The 20,617-nt window shown below is 52.4% G+C and overlaps 1 protein-coding gene across 1 annotated transcript; it reads right to left on the reverse strand.

The window, feature by feature from the left end:
• Positions 1–3,486: 3,486 nt before the first annotated feature.
• Positions 3,487–13,540, reverse strand: LSG1 (large 60S subunit nuclear export GTPase 1). The gene is made up of 14 exons (XM_081862467.1): positions 13,412–13,540; positions 12,268–12,394; positions 12,068–12,188; positions 11,120–11,206; positions 10,739–10,825; positions 9,774–9,834; positions 8,729–8,908; positions 7,448–7,864; positions 7,230–7,331; positions 6,497–6,640; positions 5,921–6,044; positions 4,525–4,604; positions 4,165–4,341; positions 3,487–3,921 (listed from the first exon to the last, which is right to left on the reverse strand). The coding sequence occupies exons 1-14, from the start codon at positions 13,493–13,495 to the stop codon at positions 3,751–3,753; spliced, it is 1,962 nt and encodes a 653-aa protein (XP_081718593.1). The 5' UTR covers positions 13,496–13,540; the 3' UTR covers positions 3,487–3,750.
• Positions 13,541–20,617: the final 7,077 nt, after the last annotated feature.

The following is a 20,617-nucleotide window of genomic DNA, read 5'->3' on the forward strand; positions in this document are numbered from 1 at the left end:
TATTGTCTCCAGTTCTGGGCACCACAATTTAAGGAGGAGGTTGACAAGTTGGAAGGTGTGCAGAGGTGGGCAACCAAGGTGATCTAGGAACTGGGTATGTTTAGTCTGGAAAAGAAGAAACTGAGAGGATATAGAAGAGGCATCTTCAAATCTCTCAAAGAGCTGTCACATGGAAGAGGGAGCAAGCTTGTTTTCTCCTGCTCCGGAGGGTAGGACTCAAACCCATGGCTTCAAGTTACAAGAAGATTCCAACTAAACATCAGGAAGAACTTTCTGACAGGTAGGTAGCCGTGTTGGTCTGACGCAGTTGAAATAAAAAAAAAAATTGTCCAGTAGCACCTTAGAGACCAAATTAGTTTGTTCTGGGTACAGTGGAACCTTGGGTTACAGACGCTTCAGGTTACAGACTCTGCTAACCCAGAAGTAGTACCTTGAGTTAAGAACTTTGCTTCAGGATGAGAACAAAAATCGCACGGCAGCAGCAGGAGGTGCCATTAGCTAAAGTGGTGCTTCAGGTTAAGAACAGTTTCAGGTTAAGAACAGACCTCCAGAAAAAATAAGTTCTTAACCCAAGGTACCACTGTATAAGCTTTCGTATCTGAAGAAGTGTGCATGCACACAAAAGCTTATACCCAGAACAAACTTAGTTGGTTTGTAAGGTGCTACTGGACAATTTTTTTATTTATTTCAACTTTCTGACAGTAAGAGCTCTTCACCTGTGAAACAGTCTCCCTCTGGAGGTGGTGGACTCTCCTTCCTTGGAGGTGTTTAAGCTGAGGTTGGGTGGCCACCTGTCAGGGGTGCTTGAGCTGAGATTCCTGCATTGCAGGGGCTGGACTAAATGACTCTGGGGGTCCCTTCCAACTCTACGATTGTATGACTAGCAAAATGGATGCCACCCACCAAGCTGCTCTGTCCGTTTCACAGTCCCCAGGCGAAGCACAACGTGAAGATCCTGCTGAGCTGCAAGCAAAGTCCTCCCCCAAGGCCTCCCCCCCCCACGCCCCTCAACCTGCGCCCCTTCCAGAGAGCCCCCCACAGCTCCGCCACAGAGGCTGCCTTGCCTGGAGACGCGGGCTGTATTGTGCGCTCCCTTATCGCAATAGGAAAAGCCAATTCAGGAGGAGAACTTCCTCTCTCCAGAGAGGCTCCCGGCTGCTCCATTGTCCACTGGCCCTCGCTGCTGCTGCTGCTGCTGCTGCCGGGAGGCACTGGCCAGGACATCCATCTCCGCTGCGCGGACTGGAGGGGCCTCTTATCAGCCCGGCCTCCCAGGAGGGCATCCGGCAGGGATCAATGGGCTTCTCGCCCACCCAGCTGCTGTGGGTGCAGAGGAGGAGGAGGAGGAAGGGAGCGGACCTCCAAAAAGAGCCCAGCAGCAGCAGGATGGGGCCAAGCAGGACCTCATCCAGTCCAGACTCTGTTTACAGTGTCCAGGCAGACGCTCCCAAGGGGAAAAGCCCAGAACTGGAGCACAACAGGCTGCGATGGCGACTCCCAGAAGCCGGTCTACACTGGCACATCATGGAAGGAGCACAGACTCATCCTGGTAGCTGAGATTCTTGCACTTCAGGGGGTTGGACTAGATGACCCCTGGGACCCCCTCTACCATTCTAGGATACTATTCAATGATGACTGAAGCAGCTCTGGTCAAGTGCTCCTCCTGCTCTGGGTGTCTGTTAACAGTCATAAAGTGGGGGTGGGTCTGGAAGCTAACAAAAAAACAACAACCCATCTTTTTACTCCAGATCGATTAACAGAAGTGAGGCTCATTCGCAAAGCATTCCCGTAATACTGCAGATCTTTGTGGTTCTCTCCTGATTAATACCTAAATAAAGGTGCCCCCGTGTGGTGAAAAAGGAACAACCACAGATGCTTCCTAGTGGCTAAAACAGGCAGCCAGTTTTTGCAGCAGGAATGTGATTTAGGCAAAGAATTGCCCACAAGAGAGAAACTGGAAGAGATTCCCAAGGTTGCTGTTAGATTGTTCTGTTTTTAAAAATGGAAGCATCAGTTTCCCCACAGAACGCCCCCCCCCCGGCACATGTTAAAAAGGGGGCAATGCTGCCCAGTCCCCCATCTCCTTGGGGCCCCCACCCTCTGCACTGCCACTCCCTCGCTTGCAGAAAAGTGCTTCTTAAAACTGCCCCCCAAATAGCCTGGCGTACGTAACCCCCTGTGGAGGGGGGCCCAGAACCAGCTCCCTCCTCCACTCCCACCCAGACTGAACCTCCGGCTTCCCAGGACAAGCCCCCTGCCAGTCTTGCCTGCAAAGGCAACTGGGAGCAGCTCCTTAAAAAACCCCTGCTCATTTGAAAAACGCAACGCTCTTCCTCCTCTGATGGACCTCGGTAACATGTCATCACCACAACCACCCCACAAATTCCCACTAGGCTGAAAAGGGAAAGGAACTGCCAACAGCAGCAGCAGCAGCAGCAGCTGCCACAAGCCCCGATGCCCCTCCATATCCCATGCCCATGCCAGGCAGCCAAGGAGAGGAGACCTTGCAGAAGGCATTTTCCCCCACAGTAAGGAAGGAAGGAAGGAAGGAAGGAAGGAAGGAAGGAAGGGGGCTTCCAAGGCGGGTTTGCAAGTCACGACCGGGCTGGCAAGGAGGAGAGGAAGCAAAGGAGGGCCAGGTCTCTGCTCCTGCCCTCCTGAGCACTGACAGTGGGGCCCTGCTGCCCCCAAATTCAAGCAGGGCTGCAAGGATTGTTTGTGCGCCCAAAGCCCCCACTGCACAAGCCTCGGCCTTCAGCACCCTCTCCTGCCGGAGAAGGGCTGAGTCTCCTGCAGCTGTAGAGAGATGCATCACTCCTCTTCCTTTGCTGCTGCCCATAGCACCCATCATCCCAGAATTGCAGAGTTGGACCCCCAACGGCCAGCTAGTCCAGCCCTCTGCAATGCAGGAATCCCAGCTAAAGAATCCCTGACAGGCGGCCATCCCACTTCTGCTTTAAAACCTCCAAGGAAGGAGAGCCCACCCCCTCCTGAGAGAGACTGTTCTCCTGTTGAGCAGCTCTCACCACCAGAAATATCTTCTGGGTGTTTAGTGGGAATTTCCTTTTTTGCCATTGGAATCCACTGGTAGAAAACAATCTGGCTTTGGAAGTGCCCCTCTCCCAGCTGGGGAGGGCCCAGGACCCCAGGCAGGTTGCAAAACATCCTGGGGGGAAAGGCTGGGTGGCAGAGGGGGCCCTTTTCACAGGCCAAAAAGAAAGAACTTGAAATCCTGCCCGGAAGACAGGCGGGAATGGGCAGTGCCCAGAAAGGAGCCCTTTCAGGCTGGCAAAGCAGAATCAGAGCTTTCCTCTAAGAAGCCTTGGAACGGCCATTTGTCGAGGGTTCTGGAAACAGCGGCTGCAAGGGGGTCTGGTGCCACGGGGGGGGGGGGGGGGAGGTGTCAGAAAGTGCACCTGAATGGTCAGGACAGGACAGGGTCGCATCTCGATCTACCTGCCACACTTGCAGAAAGACAAGGATGGCAAAGGTAAGAAAAATTTATTGCCAGCAAGTGGAGAACGGCCTCCTGCTCCAGGCTTGGGCCACGAGGTGAAGTGGGTGCCCAAGCAGCAGCTCCTCCTCCTCTTCCAGGCGCTATGACCAGAGCGCCTCTCCTTGGTCAGGCCCGCCAAGGGACAGTCCCCTGCCTGGGGAGGGGGGAGTCCAGCCCATGGGCTCAGCCTCTTCTTGCCTCTCTTCTCTGGTGGAGGCGAGATCCTGCCCAGAGAGGGGCAGAGGCGCACAGAGTCAAGCCTCCAGGTGCTTGGTGATGCGGCGGATCTTCTCCTTCTTGTTCCTGTTGCCGTGCTTCTTCCAGGGTTTGCCTCGGGCGTCCTCGGCGCCGGTCGTGGAAGAGGGGCCTCCCACTCGGTTGCCCATCAGGCACTGGCTGCCTCTGGTCAGGGCCCGGACGTTCTCCTGGGAGAAAGAGGCAGGCCGTGTCAAGGGGGAGCCTCCTGGTGACATGGGGGGCACAGGCCCACCTGGGGAGCCAAGAGGCCAAGTTGTGTGGGCAAAGAGGAAGGCAGGGGGCAGCCCAAGAGGCCAAGCAGGATTTGACCAGGTGCACCATATTTCACCCAAGCAGGTGTCGGAGCAGAGCAGGTTCCTGGTTTGTTCCCCACCCCCCCACCCCCCGCATGCACGCACACAGCCCCTGACCTGGTGGAAGAAGGCAGAGTCCACCACATTCTCGATCTGCTTTGCTCTGGGGCTCCTGCCAGGCAGCCCCCTGGCCTCACGCTGCCCGGCCTTGCTCTGCAAGGGGCATCTTTCGTGACGCAACTGGAAGTCCTGGGGGTCAGTGCCAGGAGGTGGGTGGCAGTAGAGCAGCTTGCCCTGTGAGGAAATGGGGGGCAGGGGGAGAGGCAGGCAGCAGGAGAGGGAGAAATGAAAGTCAAGACATGGGGAAGTTAAGGATTCCATCTCCCCACCAGGACACATTTATTTACTCTGTTTCCAGCACGCCCCCCCTTCCTCCCTAGAGCCAAGTGTCGGGGCTCAGGAGTCCCCAGCACTTACACTGACGTAGTCCTTCAACACATAGCGGGCCGAGCGCGGCTGATCGGGCTGCCCATGATCCGTCATGAAGCCTCTCATGTCTTGGGCCAGGCGGAAGGAAGGGAGGAAAGAGACAAGGAACTTTTTAGCTTAGAGAAAGGGCAAGTATCAGGTGACATGGTAGAAATCTATAAAATGAGGCATGGCGTGCAGAACACAGAAAAGGTGTCTTCCCTCTCTCCTAACACTAGAACTCAGGGGCATCCCATGAAACTGAAAGGACCGTTCAAGACCCATAAAACAATCTCCTTCTTCACGCAGTGCAGAGTGAAACCCTGGAACTCCCTGCTACAGGAGGCAGCGATGACCACCCACGTGGGACAGCTTTACAAGAGGATGCGATGAATTCATGGAGGAGACGCCGATTGAAGGCTCCCAGCCACAGCCATTACGTGCCACGTCCACGGCTGAAGGCAGCCATGCTTCTGAATACCAGCTGCTGCTGCTGCTCTTGTGCTCACGTTCTGCTCCCTGGCTCCCCACTGTGGGCATCTAGGTGGCTCCTGGGAGAAGAGGCTGCTGGGCGAGACGGGTCCCCTTGGGCCTGATCCAGCTGCAGGCTCTTCTGATGTTTGTATGGAGGGGACGGGGCAAGCTGCCACAGAAATGAGCCAGAGCAGCTCTGGCAGACGAAGGGCTCTCTGCCAGGGGATTCTGTGCCAACATCTAAGCGCTGCTGAAAAGGGTTCTCTTCCACCAGGCCTATGCAGGCGGCTAAGACATCCCATTGTCCACTTTTAACGTTGTTGTTGTTGTTGTTGTTGTTGTTGTTGTTGTTGTTGTTGTTGTTGTTGTTGTTGTTAATACCCCGCCTTCCCCAGCCAAGACTGGGCTCAGGGCAGCTAACACCAAATATAAAAACAATTGAATGAAATACAGCTTAAAGAACAAGATTAAAATACAACATTAAAACATTAACATGCAGCCTCATTTCAGTGGAAACTCAAAAACTTTTTTGGGGATAAAAACGTCAAGTCTTCACCACGGCTAACTATCTAGACTGGTCCTACATGGGCCAGAAAAAAGCCAGGGAAGTCCCCAAATAGGAGTTCCAACACAAAAGGAGAAAGGAAAAAAGAAAGAGGGGGAGGGGATCAAGTTGATTCCAAGCCAAAGGCCAGGCGGAACAACTGTCTCACAGGCTCTGCGGAAAGAAATCAGATCCTGTAGGGCCCTGGTCCCATGAGACAGACAAGACAGGATCTTTAGTGTTGTTTTATGTTTTGTTGAGACAACGCTATACAGAAGTTACTTTTCTAAATCCATAATCAAGTCAGCCCTTCCTGGGCCAAAGGAGGAGCACCCCTCGGAGGGAGCCAAACCCCAGCGCGCAGCCCCTCACAGGGCGGCAACTCACATCCGTAGGCCGTCAGCAGCTCTTCAGACGTGGGCGGCCGATCGGGCGGCTCGTCTTCTCGAGGCCGGATGATGTTGATCCCGTAGGTGGCCTCCAGGACCGGCCGGGGGATGCGCTGGCAGACGTGGGCCAGTGAAGGAACAAGCAGTGGGGAGGGGGGAGAAGGGTGCCCAAGGTGAGACCAGGCCCCCCACCTCGGCAGCTGCCCTCCTCACCTCCCAAGACAGCTCTTTTCCTTGCAGTTGAGGCTGCCCCTCTCTGCTGCATCTGGAGGGGCACTTTACTGAAACAGCAGCGAATCAGGAGATGCCCGGTCTTTGCGAGGGGGAGCAGGTGCAGCTGCCCATCTCCTGCCCACCTCAGTCTGAACACCTGCCCTTTCCGGCAAAGCTAGCCAAAGGCAACTGAGGGGAACTCAAGGCGACTGGAAAGCCCCCACCCCAATACAGCCAACTCCTGTCTGGGGCAGGGCTGAAGCTGAGGCCCCCTGGCCAGCCTTGGCTGCTCTGCAGATGGAGAACTGACTGAGTTTATTCCCACCCACCCCCCCACCCCCAGAAAAAAAGCAAAGGATATGAGAGAGACGGGGGGAACGTGGTCCCTCATCTGGTCAATGGGCAAGATCCCGCTGCAGATCATTTCCGCCTTGGTGGAGACAAAGGAGGGCATCACCAGGCCAGGGCAGTCGCAGAGGCAGAGGGCCGGATCCACGTACAGCGTCTACAGGGGGGCGGGAACAGCAGAGGCGCTCAGCTCCGGCTCCCCTCAGGTACCAGCCCCCCAGAGCCCAAGCTGCCTCTGCTGAGCAGAGCAGGCAGCTATGGAGGACCAGCGCCAAGCAGCGCAAACGCAGCTGGGGCTGGCGGAAGCTCCTGGCCTGGCTCCCATGATGCGCCCGCCACTCCCTGGAGACTCTCCTTGGCCTCCCCTCCAGCTCCTGCTCTGCTTCCTTATGGTCAAATCAGAAATTGGAAGGTGCCTTGGCAGCAAGCAAGGAGGAGGGCAAGGCCAGGATGAGAGTCCGGCAGGACTCAGGACTGCTTGCCGGAGGGGGAACAAGCGCAGGAGTCCCGGAAGAAGGCAAGAGCAGAGACTCTGGGGCCCACCCCACCCCCACCCTCCTAATCTGCTCCTAGGAGATGGGGAGGCCTGTGGGGCTGGGGCCAAAGAGGCAGCTGGGGCCACGTCTACTCTGCCACAGCTGGAATTTCCCCTGCAGGACTGGTCCAGCCCTCACCCCTGCCCCTCCCGCCCTGGCAGCAGCAGCAGCAGCAGCCATACCCTCCACAGCCGGTCAGCCAGGCAGTACCTGGAAGTGCTTGGTGTGACCCGGCGTGGCCGACACAGAGACCTTCTTCTTGCCCAGGATGGTGTTGATGGTCGAACTCTTCCCGACGTTGGGGTAGCCCACCTAGGGAGAGAAGGGAGGAAGCGGCTGGCACAGAGGCAGGCCTGGCACACCGGCTCCTCCCTGCAGCACCAGAGGAGGGACAAGCAGCCCAGCTCCAAGGCGGTCCCCCAACTCACCAGCCCAACAGTGACTTCGCCTTCCCTGGCCTTCCTCCCGGAGTGAAGCGTCCTCAGGATCTCCAGGAGTTCCTCCCTTTGCACTAAGCGGCTGCTGTTCCTGAGCAGCTGGCCCTGAGGGGGTCCTGCTGCCCTCGGGCTCTGGGGGGAATCAGTTCTGCTTTGCCCCACGGACCCAAGAGGGATTCTGCTCTCCTCGTCTTCAGAGCAGGTCAGCCAGGCGTCCTCCTCCTCCTCCTCTTCCGCACAGTCCTCATAGACGTCGCTGTCTTCCTCTTCGCTGCCGCCGGGCTCTTTGTTCCCAGGAGGCCACGAGAGAGCGCCGGGTCCCCTTTCCACGTGGCGACTTGAGGTCTGCATCTCCTCCTCGCTGGAATGGCCCTCATCCAGGCCTGGCTCTTGCGCAGCTTCTGACCCCTGAGCAAATGGGACAGAATTCAGGGCAGGTGCCTCTGCCTGCAGGCTCAGCAGAACACTTAGAATGTAGAAGCACGAAACACAGAATGTATGTTACCCGGAAAGTGGAGCTAGCTTGTTTCCTGCTGCTCCAGAGGGTGGGACTCGAATCAATGGATTCAAACGGCAAAAAAGGAGATTTGGCTCCATGTCAGGGAGAGCTTTCTGGTGGTAAGAGCCGTTTGACAGTGGAACGGTCTCCCTGGGGAGGTGGCGGACTTTCCTCCACTGGAGGTTTTTAAGCAGAGCTGAGTTGCCCATCTGTCAGAGGTGCTTCAGCTGAGATTTCTGCACTGCAGGGGGCTGGGCAGGGTGGTTCCTGGGATCCCTCTCTTCTAACTCTATGAGTCTATGAAATACCAACTAATGCCTGCCTGATCACCTCCCTGTGGAGGCCAAAGGAAAATCCACAGGTACATGAAGCCCAACCTGGAAGGGAGAAGAACGGGGGACTACAGAGCCACCTTCCAATTCTGGTGCCCTCCAGATCTTCTGGCTGCTGCGGTGGAGGCCGACTGTGACGGAACCGGCTCACCGCTTATGCCCCATGGAGGTTAAGGTGGAACCCCACTGCTTCTGCCCCATGGAAGGCTGAGCTTCTCTTGTGTTGCAGGATGTCCAGGGACCTTTCTAAGAGCCTGAGCACTTCTCTTCCACAGAAAGTGTTTTGATCCTGGGAGTATTTGCAAGGAAAGGATCCTGCATGCCCAGGGGCAGGAAGGTTCTTTAGAAAAAGGAACATTCTGAAAAGCCAAAGCCTTGAGCGTTGCCCCTCTGGAAGCTGCTCCCTCCGCCCCAGCTGCCTGCCCCCGAGGCGTCTGCTACCTGAGAGCTGTCCTCTGCCAGGCGCCTGGCCTCCTCCAGGGCAGACCAGAAGACCACGCGGACCCCTTCGTCCTGGAAGAAGCGGGCCCAGGCGCAGCGCTGCTCCTCACTCAGCAGGTCGGCCTTGTTGAGCAGGAGCAGGTTCTCCTTCTCGGGGCTGATCTCTTTGGCGTAGCATTCCTGGGAGGAGGCAGCAGAATCACCCTCCAGACTCAGGGAAGAAAAGCAGAGGGAGAAGAGCCCCGTGGGGGGGGGCCCTCCATCCCAGGGGCGTCCTGAGGCCTCCCTGCATGGCCAAGCCCCACCCGCCCCACACTCCACAGCAACTGGGCCCATGGGAGAGATGCAGGGAGTGCCCCTGCAGAGCGGCAGGCCAAAGCGGCTGGCTGGGCATCCCTAGGACGTGCGGCGATTGACAGGCAGGCCCCTCTGTCCACCCTGAAGGGCACTATTTAAGGGTGTTTGGAAGATTCTCCTTTCCTGGGGTGGGAAGAGGGGCTGGACTAGACGGACTTCTCAGGTCCAGAATGCTCCCCTTCCCCTTCCCCTTCCCCCAGATGCTGGGGAAGGACAGGAGCTCAGAGGCAGAGCACTGGCTTTGCAACCAGGAGTTCCCAGGTCCCAACCGTCTCCTTCCGTATAAGGACTGGGACTGCCCCGACTGGAAGCCTGGAGAGCCGCTGCTGCCAGCCAGTGTAGACACTAGATGGACCAAGGGTCTCGCCCAGGATAAAACAGCCTCCTGTGCTCCTGAAGAGTCTGGGTTTGCTTGGCACACAGCAACATAGGAAGCTGCCTTATCCTGAGTCACACCCCTGGTCCATCTAACTCAGTATTGCCCGCACTGACTGGCAGCAGCGGCTCTCCAGGCTTCCAGGCAAGGGACTCTCTCCCAGCCCTCCCGGGAGATGCCATCGGCGATCTAACCTGGGAGCTGCAGCACAGAGCAAGGAGCCAACTGAGCAGGGAACAGGACAACCCCACACCCCACACCCACCCTGAGCAGCTGCCCAGTAAATCGCGCTCCCCGGCTCGCTTCACCTACCAGATCGCGGCATCGGAAGAGAAGGGGGTTTCTGGCATCCACAATCTGAACCACAATATCACTGCAAGAGGAAAGGGAAGGGGTGGCTGCTTCACTGGCCACTAGCTCCCCCCTCGCCTCAATCAGGGAGGAGCAGCCCAGGTTGGAGAGGCAACCATAGCAATAGCATGTAGCTATTCAGATGGGGGAATCCCAGCTCCAGCAATTCAGGCACTTTCACACAGCAGCCCCTGGCAAGGGCTTTTGTGGCCAGAAGGCATCTTGGCTGCCTTCACACTGAGGCCTCTGGAACGGGAATCTTTTTCTTTTTAATAGTTTTTTAAAATTAAATTTTCAATTTATACATCTCAAACTAAACATTTTACAAAATACCATATATCCAATGACTTATCTCCTCCTCCTTCCATGGTTCATTTTACTTATCTATCATTCCTGCATATTTTACTGTAACCATTTTAGTCAATTTTCCAACTTACTTCATTCAAACATTAACCACACTGTTGAATTTATCTTGATGCTGCCAGCGTCTTTAGCTGTGCACAGTTATTTTCCAAGTACTCAGCAAAGATTTGCCACTCCTCTTTAAAGAGATGTTTTTCTTGCTCTCTTATTCTATATTTTAAACCTCATTCTGCAAATTCTATCATCTCAAGCTGCCAGTCCTCCATATTTGGGACCTCCCTCACTTTCCATCTTTGGGCTAACAAAACTTGAGCCGCCATTGTTGCATACATAAATAATTTTTTCTGACACCTGGGAACTTCAGTCTGAACTATTCATAACAGGCCTCTGGACCTTTTGGGAATGTTGTTTTAAACATGCTTTTCAACTCATTATAAATCATTCCCCAATATTCTTTAACCTTTTTACATGTCTCTGGAACAGGATTCCAACCCATTCCCACCACCAGCACCAGCAAGCGGCTTCCCAGTGAGGGAGAGCCACAGGGCAAGGACCAGCTTTACCTTCTTTCAAGGACTCGCCACAGCTGGCGCCAAAAATCCAAGTTCCGCTCAAAGGGGGTCAAAAGGAGTTTCTGTTCTTCCTCCAGACTGGAATGTAAGGCGGGAAAGGAGGAAGCAGGAGAGTGTTAGAGGCCAGGATGATTCCCCAGGTCAGAGGCTTCTGATCTGGACTAACAGCTTTCTAACTGAGGCAACAGTATTCGAGAGGGAGGCGTACTGAACCGCCTGCTGAATATTGTTGCTGCCCTGGTGGGCTTCTTGATCCCTGCCCACACTGGCTCATGGCTCCACCCTGCGAAAATCCTCGACCGAAACCTGAGATGTTGTGCTCCCAGGTGGCGTCAGGGGAAATGCAAGCCCCCAGCAGCAGGGGGCACTTACCGGGCGAGCCGCCTCCTCCACTCCAGGAAGCTGTCTCTTTCTGCTTGGTTCAGCATCTCAGGACTGGTCCGCTTGTCCCAACGTGGCCTGCTCTCACCAGACACAGGGGAAGTCATCAGCAAAGGCAGATTATGGGGGTTTTATTAGTATGGGGTGGTGGAGGGATAGAGATGTCATGCTTTGCAGAGCTTGCCTCCCAGCGGATATCAGGATAGTGGAATTCCACGTTACCATAAATTCTTGCTTCCCTAAAGCATCTGCAGTTTGTTTCAGGACAGCAGCACACACGCCCTAGTTTGGTGGTCTGTGGTAGGCTCCAGACACAATATTCTTTGTGTATTTTTACTTTTGCATTTATATTTAGCCAACTGCTCTCCACAGAACTATCATGTTCACTCTCTCAGAAGTCTGTATAGGTGCATGTTTTCAGGGCACTTCTTATATTTCTATTGTTTTAAGTTTTATAATATTGTTTATAAAGCTGTATCCCACCCTGCAACCAAAGAGTGAAGGGTTGGTAATAAACAAACAAATGATAATTAAGTCACTCTTTCCTTGTTTCCCTTTCTATTGCATTCATTCTTTTTGATCAAGTCACAGGATTCAATTCCAACATCCCAATCACAGGAGTCATCCCACCAAGTCTGAGCCTAGCTTAGCAAGCTACATTTTACTCATTAGCACAGAAATATCAAAAGCTATGAATATTATGTTCTCTTTTACAGCTTTGACCACAAACACCATTTTCAAACTAGAGAGATCTCTTGCCATTACAGCCACACTACAGGTTGTGTCTCTCTGGCTCTTGGCCTTTCCACTCTCATGTTTTATGTGGCACAGAAATGCTACTAAACCGGCAGCACCCTCAGGCTGCAAATAACACAGGGGATGTGGGTAGCAGCACAGAACGTGAAAGGTCCCCAGCACCCTGAACTCTGCGACACTCACCTTCTCGGGATGCACAAGAAGTGCTTGTTCTGCTCATGCAACTCTTGGATCTTCCGGGTCTCTTCCTTTGTCAACAAACCAGTCCGAGCCTCAGGAGGAACAATCTTGATGTTCAGCTTCTCTGCAGAGCAACAGAAGCTGTCAAGAGCAGCAAAAGTGTCAGGATATGGAACACAGGAACATCCTCGCCAAGGACTCACCTGCCACAAATTCGGTTCCAGCCAGCTCAGCAGTAGCCAAGAACTCCTCCAGTGAGTTCTGCTCAGTGACAGACTGAAGGTTTAGCCGTCCCCAGTCGTACCCATCGTTCAATTCGCTGGTGTGCAGCTGTGAGGTAAGAGCAGAGCATTTGAACCCCCTCGCCAGGCCAGCTGCAGGGCCCACCTAGGCCAGCCTCATGTTTCCAGAAGCACCTGGCCAGATGTTTCCAGAAAGCTTCTGGGCAGGGCAAGACGGCTACCTCCACCTGTTCTCCAGTGCTGGGTAGCCAATGGCAGACTGCCTTGGCACAAGGAGGTTCTGCTTTAGCTGCTTTCCAGACACAGGAAGCTGCTCCCCACTGAGAAGGGCTGGCAGCAGCAGATCTCCAGTGTTTCAGATGGGGGGGGCAGGTGATTCTCCACCCTGCCTGGAGATGCTGCCAGGGGCTGAGCCTGGGGCGGTCTGCATGCGGAGCCTTGGAAGCCCACGCGGCCCAGGAGCAGAGAAGGGGGGGTCTGGGAGTGGCAGGGGGTGAGGGGGGCAAGCAGGGCTGGCATCCCCACCACCTCCTCCTCAAGCCTCCACTCCTCATGGCTGAGCTGCGGGGAGCAGGAGGAAGGGAAGGGAAAGTGCGGGGGGGGGGGAGAGACTATCTCTTATTCATGCTTTATTAGTTGAAACATTGTATAAAAGAAATAAGCAGTAATTGTTAAAAACAAAATAAAGAATACCAAATAAACAATCATTTGTTCCTAAATTGATACTGTATTTGCTTTGTACATCATTCTGCAGCTATTTCTGACATGACCTCCGATCTTCCCATTATGTTCTCAAATTGGATTTCTTGAATACGCACCTCACTTTATTTTCTCCATATTATTTAACTTCATATTTTATAAAATTATCTATACCTGCCAACCGATTCACGTTTTGACAACGTTCTTTTACACAGCCCTTGCATGGAGTTTCTCAGGCTCCTAGTGCAGGGGAGCTTCCGGGGAGGGGGCGAGGGCACCCAGCGGAGCCTCCCTGCTCAGGCGCAGTCTACCTCTGCCGCAGCCCCCCTCGCAGGGAGCCCCAGACCCCACAGGGCTGGAAGGCGCCCCCCGGAGCCATCTAGTCGAGCCCCCTCCCGCCACTCACCCATCCCTCTGCCGCCCGGCGGCCCCCGCTGCGCTCCCGCATGAGCGCCCGGCCCAGCCCCGCCGCCGCCTTCTTCTTGCCCATGATGCCGCCTGTGCTGGGGGCCCCTCGGCCACCAACCGGAAGGGGACTGCGATCGGCGGGACTCCTTCCGCGTCACGTGGCCGGGCTGAGCCAGTAGGAGGGCGCGGCCGGGCGCGTCGCGGAGGAGGCTCCGGCGGGAACCTCCGGCGGCGACCTGCGGTTCCGGGCGGCGTCTTCCGCGCGCCGCCAGGGGGCGTCCGAGGCGCGGGGAAAAGGCGGCGGCGGCGGCGGGGAGGGCGAGGGGCCACGTGACCTGCCTCCCGGGCCTGGTCGGGGACGCGCACGGGCCGCGCCCGCGCCCCGGGAACGAGGAGGAGGAGGAGCAGCGCCCCGTGGGAGGGGAAGGGACCCCCGGGGGCATCTAGTCCAACCTCGGCCAGGCCAAGGAAGGCGAGTCCAGCCCCCCCCCCGCCTCCCACTGGGCCTCTCAGCATCTTTTCCAGCCGGGGGCCGGTCAACTGCCCCATAGACCTTGTGGGGGCCGGACTAGATTTTGAAGGGGGGGGAAATGAGCGAATTCCTGTCCCCCACAAAGAACCAGAGATGCAGTTCAAATCAAAGCACACATTCTACTCATGTAAAAACACGCTGATTCCTGGACCGTCTGCGGGCCGCATTGAGAAGGCGATTGGGCCGCATCCGGCCCCCGGGCCTTAGGTTGCCTACCCATGCTCTTGGGCTTGCCCATCAGAAGGTTGGCGGTTCGAATCCCCGCAACGGGGTGAGCTCCTGTTGCTCGGTCCCTGCTCCTGCCAACCTAGCAGTTCGAAAGCACCTCAAAGTGCAAGTAGATAAATAGGTACCGCTCCAGCGGGAAGGTAAACGGCGTTTCCGTGTGCTGCTCTGGTTCGCCAGAAGTGGCTTAGTCCTGCTGGCCACATGACCCAGAAGCTGCATGCCGGCTCCCTTGGCCAATAAAGCGAGATGAGCGCCGCAACCCCAGAGTTGTCTGTGACTGGCCTGAACTGTCCAGGGGTCCCTTTACTTTTACTGACCTATGCTCTAGAGCAGGAGAAAAGCTTGCTCCCTCCTCCATGTAGCAGCCCTTGAGATATTTGAAGATGGATATCTTATCTCCTCTCAGTCTCCTCTTTTTCAGGCTAAACATATCCAGCTCCTTCAATCATTCTTTATAAAAGTTTCCAGACCCTGGATCATGTTGTTTGCCCTCCTCTGAACATGTTCCAGTTTATGAACATCCTTCTTAAATTGTGGTGCCCAGAACTGAACAGTGTTTAAAGTATGGTCTGGCCAAGGCAGAATAGAGTGGGACTATGACTTCCCTTGATCTAGACACTATAATTATAATTATTATAATTATTAATTATTTTTATTATTATCTGTTCCCTGCCCATCTGGTTGGGTTTCCCCAGCCACTCTGGGCGGCTAGACTGCTGATGCAGCCTAGAATAGCATTAACTTTTTTTGCTGCTGCATCACACTGCGGACTCATGTTCAGTTTGTGGTCTCCTAAGATTCTGAGATCCTTTTCATATATCTTGCTAGTAGGCCAGGTGTCCCCCATCCTATATTTGTGCATCCGGTTATTAAAGTGCCCCCACCCTATAGAAAGCATTATCCAGAATAGTGGTTTGCATGGCCACTAAGTAAAAGTCAGAACAGTAACAATTAATTGCACCCCCCCAAAAAAAAAATATCCAGTTTAAACTATTCAGTTCTATTCAATTAGTTCAACAAAACTGATGATCTTGATCCAGTAATATGAGCTTTTCAAAGTCTGGTAGTTATTTATACCTCCAGTGCTCTCCTGCACACACACACCTACCTCAGCACCCCACCACCCCCACCCCCGGTGATGCCACCACAACCCTCAGGGGGCAAAACCACCCACTTTGAGAACCAATGAATTGAGAAGTGTAGCCACTGTGTTTCCTTAGAAACCAGTCAAATTGTTCCTCTGCCAGGTTTTAAAGACGGGTGAATAACTCAGTACAACATCAACACCTGTAAATACCAATTTCTGTAGTCGTGCCTGCCCCGTGGAACGCCCTCCCAGCAGATGTCAACAGATAAACATTGTGTTTTTTAAAAGACATCTGAAGGCAGCCCTGCCCAGGGAAGTTTTTAGTGTCTGATGTAGTGCGTTTTTACTATTTTTTTGTGGGGAGCTGCCCAGAGTTGCTGGGACAACCCAGTCAGACAGGTGGCATATAAATAATAATTATTATCATTATTATTATTATTAAAGTTTCCAAAGCCATATTGACCTTGGGCCAAAGACTGAGATTCTAGCACAGAACCACATCATGTGTCAGAGCATTGCATGTGGGTTTAGTAAATTACTTCAAGGAATGTGCCTTCCTTTTTTTTGAGCAAGAATTACAGACAGATTTTCTTCAGGATGGAGGAGGAAATAAAGGGTGACGCTCCTTCTTCACACAGTGGCTCCAGTCTTGGTAACAGACGCACACAACTTCTGTTTTCAGCTGCAAAAAGTTTTGTACAACTTCTCAGTGACACGCGTTGTTTGGCCTTGAGCACACTACAGAGCAGCTCAGTGATGCGCAGCGTCTCAAGGCAACAGGAAGGGACATAATGCAGAGCCCCCTCGCCAGGGCTGCTTCCAGGGCCAAATTTAGGTTTGATGAGATCCTAAACTACTGAAGGTAATGGGGCCCTTTATATGTCCAGCTGTCCTTTGTCAACAACAAATTGTCACTGGTTTTTTGTGTTGAATATATGCTCTATGGTAATTTATGGACATAATAGGTATCTAAAGCCATTTGCACATAACAAAATATGTATTTTATCAAAGTAATTGTTGAGAAGTCCATGCAGAATGCAAAGGCCATGCAGAATGTAGGCACCCTATATATAGAAATGAGCAAACCAGGGCTATTTGAGGGAACAGGCTAGCAGGCGGGGCCCATGACTTACATCATAGGAGCCTACACAGTACAAAACACTGCTGCTGGATGTAGGTTTTATTTCATTTTTTTATCTTATATTTTGGAAATGTACATCTAGTTGTTTTTTCCTTTAAATTTTTTTGGGGCCCCCAAGAGAGTGGGGCCCTAAGCTAGAGCTTGTTTAGCTTATATGTAAATCCAGCACTGGCTGTATCTCTGGGCGGGTTCATTTACATGCTGCCACCAAGTGAGAAGAACACTTTGTGCACCTGGCAAAGGGGGCTCTGAAAATAGGCCATGAAAACTTCTGCAAATATAAATGAAACCGGGGGGGGGGGGGGAGAGAGAGAGAGAGAGAGAGAGCGCACCCAGGAACCAAGTGCTGCAATACTTGGTGACTCTAACTTCCCCCGATTGCCTGAGCAGTGCCCTTGCAACAGAGCCAACTAGGCAGATCCCCTAAATGAGGCTGCCTTAGAACAGAGAGCCACGAAACTGACTAGAGCAGAGGTTGCCAGAGATCCCCTCTGAATCTAGTGCAAGATGTAATCAAAGCAGCTGGACAAAAGCTGCAGAGTTGGAAGGGACCCCCAAGGTCTTACCCCCTGCAATGCCAGAGTCCTGGCTAGGGACTCCCTGACAGACAGCCATCCAACATCCGCTTCAAAACCTCTAGTGAAAGAGAGCCCATCATCTTCCAAAGGAGCCTGTTCCTCCGTTGAACGGCTCTTCCCATTAGAAAGTTGTTCCTGTGCTAGATAACTAATTGGACCATATATTGAATAGCCCAGTCTGGACACCACATTTGCTAACAAAAGAGGAAACATCTCATGATGAGAGTATTAGATGAAAGGAAGATGAAAGGGAAAGCAGAGAGGATCACACAATCTCTTCAGGACAGTTGGAGGCTATTTAACATCGCAGTGGCTCCTCTAGTCCCTGTTCTCACAGTGGCTGACCAGATGCCGGGGGGGGGGGATGTTCCTATATTGAGATCTGGGCTTCTAAACTTTTTTTCATATATTATCTAGAATTCGCAGTGAGCTGATGATTCTGAAAACAAAACTGCCAGTAATCGTGGGGCCACTAAATAAATTTATGGTGCCGCTGCGTTTCGAATGCTGTGTCCTGTTCGGGTCTCCTCACCCCCAAAAAAGATACTGTGGATTTCAGAAAGATTCAGAAGAGGGCAACCCAAATGATCAATGAGATGGAGCAAATGCTTCTGAAGGCCAGTTCCCAGAAGAGTTGCTCTTGTGTTCGAATCCTGCTTGCGGGCTTCCCTCTGGGGCCTCTGCTTTGCTGCTGGCAGAACAGGAGGATGAGCCAGCTGGGCCTGCTGCCCCTTCACTCAGTTTGGGAACACAGACCACAGGCTAGAAAAGGCACCCTCAACTCCCAAGTGGATGTCAGCAGAGTCAGGGAGGCTGTGAAAGATAAGTATGCTTCAAAGTCCTGCTTTTACAGTGACCACCCAAAGGCTTTCCTTGCAAACTGGAAATCTAACCAGAATGAGAGGAACAAAGTGAGCACATCCTCTGGCCAAAAGAAAACTCTGAGCTGGGTATCACTAAAAACAAGACAAGTGTTTTGAAAAGAAAGAAAGAAATCAGAAGCAGGAAGGCAACCAGGAAGGAAGATGATTAGACTGTTAAGGTGACAAAAGAATGAACAGATTACTGGAAATGTTTTCCACAAAGGGTGCAGAGAAGCTGACTTAATCATTTACATTGCTTTTAACTGTGAAAGATCGTCTTCAGAAACTCACACTGGCCACCATGTTTGTTTTGGGTCAGATGGAAGTAACAAGAGAGGAAGTTCTGGGGATAAATGACAAATTGAATCAATAGCCATGTCCAGATGGACACCAGGCCACTCATAAATATTTCATACGTGAAACAGAATTAGAGTCGTGAGGGTCACCAAGGGTCATCTAGCCCAACCCCTGCACTGCAGGAAGCCCAGCTGAAGCTTCCCTGATAGATGGCCACCTGACCTCTGCTGAGCAAACCCAACAAAGGAGAGTCCACCTCTTTCCAAGGCAGCCCATTCCCATCTCAGGTGTCTCTTACTGTCGAAGAGTCTTCCCTTGTCAGGCGTCTCTTACTGTCAGATATAGAATAAAAAAATTCCTTCCAGTAGCACCTTAAAGACCAACTGAGTTAGTTCTAGGTATGAGCTTTCGTGTGCATGCACACTTCTTCAGATACTTCTTCACTAGGAGGAGATGTGTATCTGAAGAAGTGTGCATGCACACGAAAGCTCATACCTAGAACTAACTCAGTTGGTCTTTAAGGTGCTACTGGAAGGAATTTTTTTATTTTGTTTTGACCATGGCAGACCAACACGGCTACCTATCTGTAACTGTCAGATATAGACTCTCCTTACAAACACATGCACAGTATTACAAAAATCTGTCTCTTCAGTGGATGGCTGGGACATGACAACATTTTATAGGTTTTTAAAAAATTAATTATTGTGGGTAAGTTGCATAGGGCCTTCCTCAGGCAACAGATGAACTGAAATGAAGATGATGAGAATGATAATAATAAAGAATTTTAATACTTTTTTTTTTACAGTATAGTATCAACGAGAACAACTGATTGGTTCAAAATTGGGAAAGGAGTACGGCAAGGCTGTATATTGTCTCCCTGCTTTTTAACTTATATGCAGAATTCATCATGCAAAAGGCTGGGCTGGATGAATCCCAAGCCGGAATTAAGATTGGAATTAAGATCGCTGGAAGAAATATCAACAACCTCAGATATGCAGATTACACAACGTTGATGGCAGAAAGTGAAGAGGAATTAAAGAACCTTTTAAGGAGGGTGAAAGAGGAGAGCGCAAAATATGGTCTGAAGCTCAACATCAAAAAAACGAAGATCATGGCCACTGGGCCCATCACCTCCTGGCAAATAGAAGGGGAAGAAATGGAGGCAGTGAGAGATTTTACTTTCTTGGGCTCCATGATCACTGCAAATGGCGACAGCAGACCCCTGCTCCTTTGGAGAAAGGCGATGGCAAACCTAGACACCATCTTAAAAAGCAGAGACATCACCTTGCCAACAAAGGTCCGTATAGTTAAAGCTCTGGTTTTCCCAGAAGTGATGTATGGAAGTGAGAGCTGGACCATAAAGAAGGCTGATCGCCGAAGAATTGATGCTTTTGAATTATGGTGCTGGAGGAGACTCTTGAGAGTCCCATGGACTGCAAGAAGATCAAACGCATCCATTCTTAAGGAAATCAGCCCTGAGTGGTCACTGGAAGGATAGATCATGAAGCTGAGGCTCCAATACTTTGGCCACCTCATGAGAAGAGAAGACTCCCTGGAAAAGATCCTGATGTTGGGAAAGATTGAGGGCACAAGAAGAAGGGGACGACAGAGGACGAGATGGTGGGACAGTGTTATTGAAGCCACAAACATGAGTCTGACCAAACTGCGGGAGGCAGGAGTGCCTGGCGTGCTCTGGTCCAGGGGGTCACGAAGAGGCGGACACGACTAAACGACTAAACAAATCAACGAGAACTCATTTACTTCTCAGAGGTGGGCTGAGAACCAGGCAATTGTCCACTTTGGGGCCTGATTCTAGTGTTGTCCCGTATCCTTTTCCCCACTTCTTCCTGAGGTTGGCACCTGCAGCAATAATCCTGGCCACTGGAAGGACAGCAGGTGGCAAACAGGTGGAGCCTTTTTGGTGGCGTCTCCTGCACATGGAACAGCCTTCCCAACACCCCAGGAAGCTCACTGGGCACCTGCTTTGTTATCCTTGTGCTGCCAGGAGACCTTTAGTTTTCTCAGACTTTTAAACATTGCTATCCTGTAAAGTATTTAACGCTTCTTGTTTACTTTTACCAATTGGGGTTTTTGCCCTGTGCTGTCCTGAATCTTGCCAGGTTCATCTTCATTGGATGCCCACAAATTCTACTGTCAGAAGAGAGGAAGAGACTTCTCCCCATCCACTTTCTCTCTGCCAGGCATAATTTTATAAACTTCTATCACATCACCTTCAGGGCAAAGCCATAACTACTGCTTGTCCTATGACTGCTAGTATTCTGATCTTCTTCTTTGGTGATTCTTTGTAGCCAAGTAAGATTGTCTTCCATAAACACGGTTTTAACCATGAGTCCATAAGTGACTGTAGAGGCCAGTTCTGGATCCACACGTCCTTCCACAGTGGGGACATTGGTTTCCGGGCAGGAGCTGATCATGGTGAGGGTTTGCCAAGCATGCCTTCCTCTTAGCACATTTCTC

This window comes from Podarcis erhardii (genome assembly GCF_964252035.2).
Source record: "Podarcis erhardii genome assembly, chromosome: 5".
NCBI classification, from domain to species: Eukaryota; Metazoa; Chordata; class Lepidosauria; order Squamata; family Lacertidae; genus Podarcis; species Podarcis erhardii.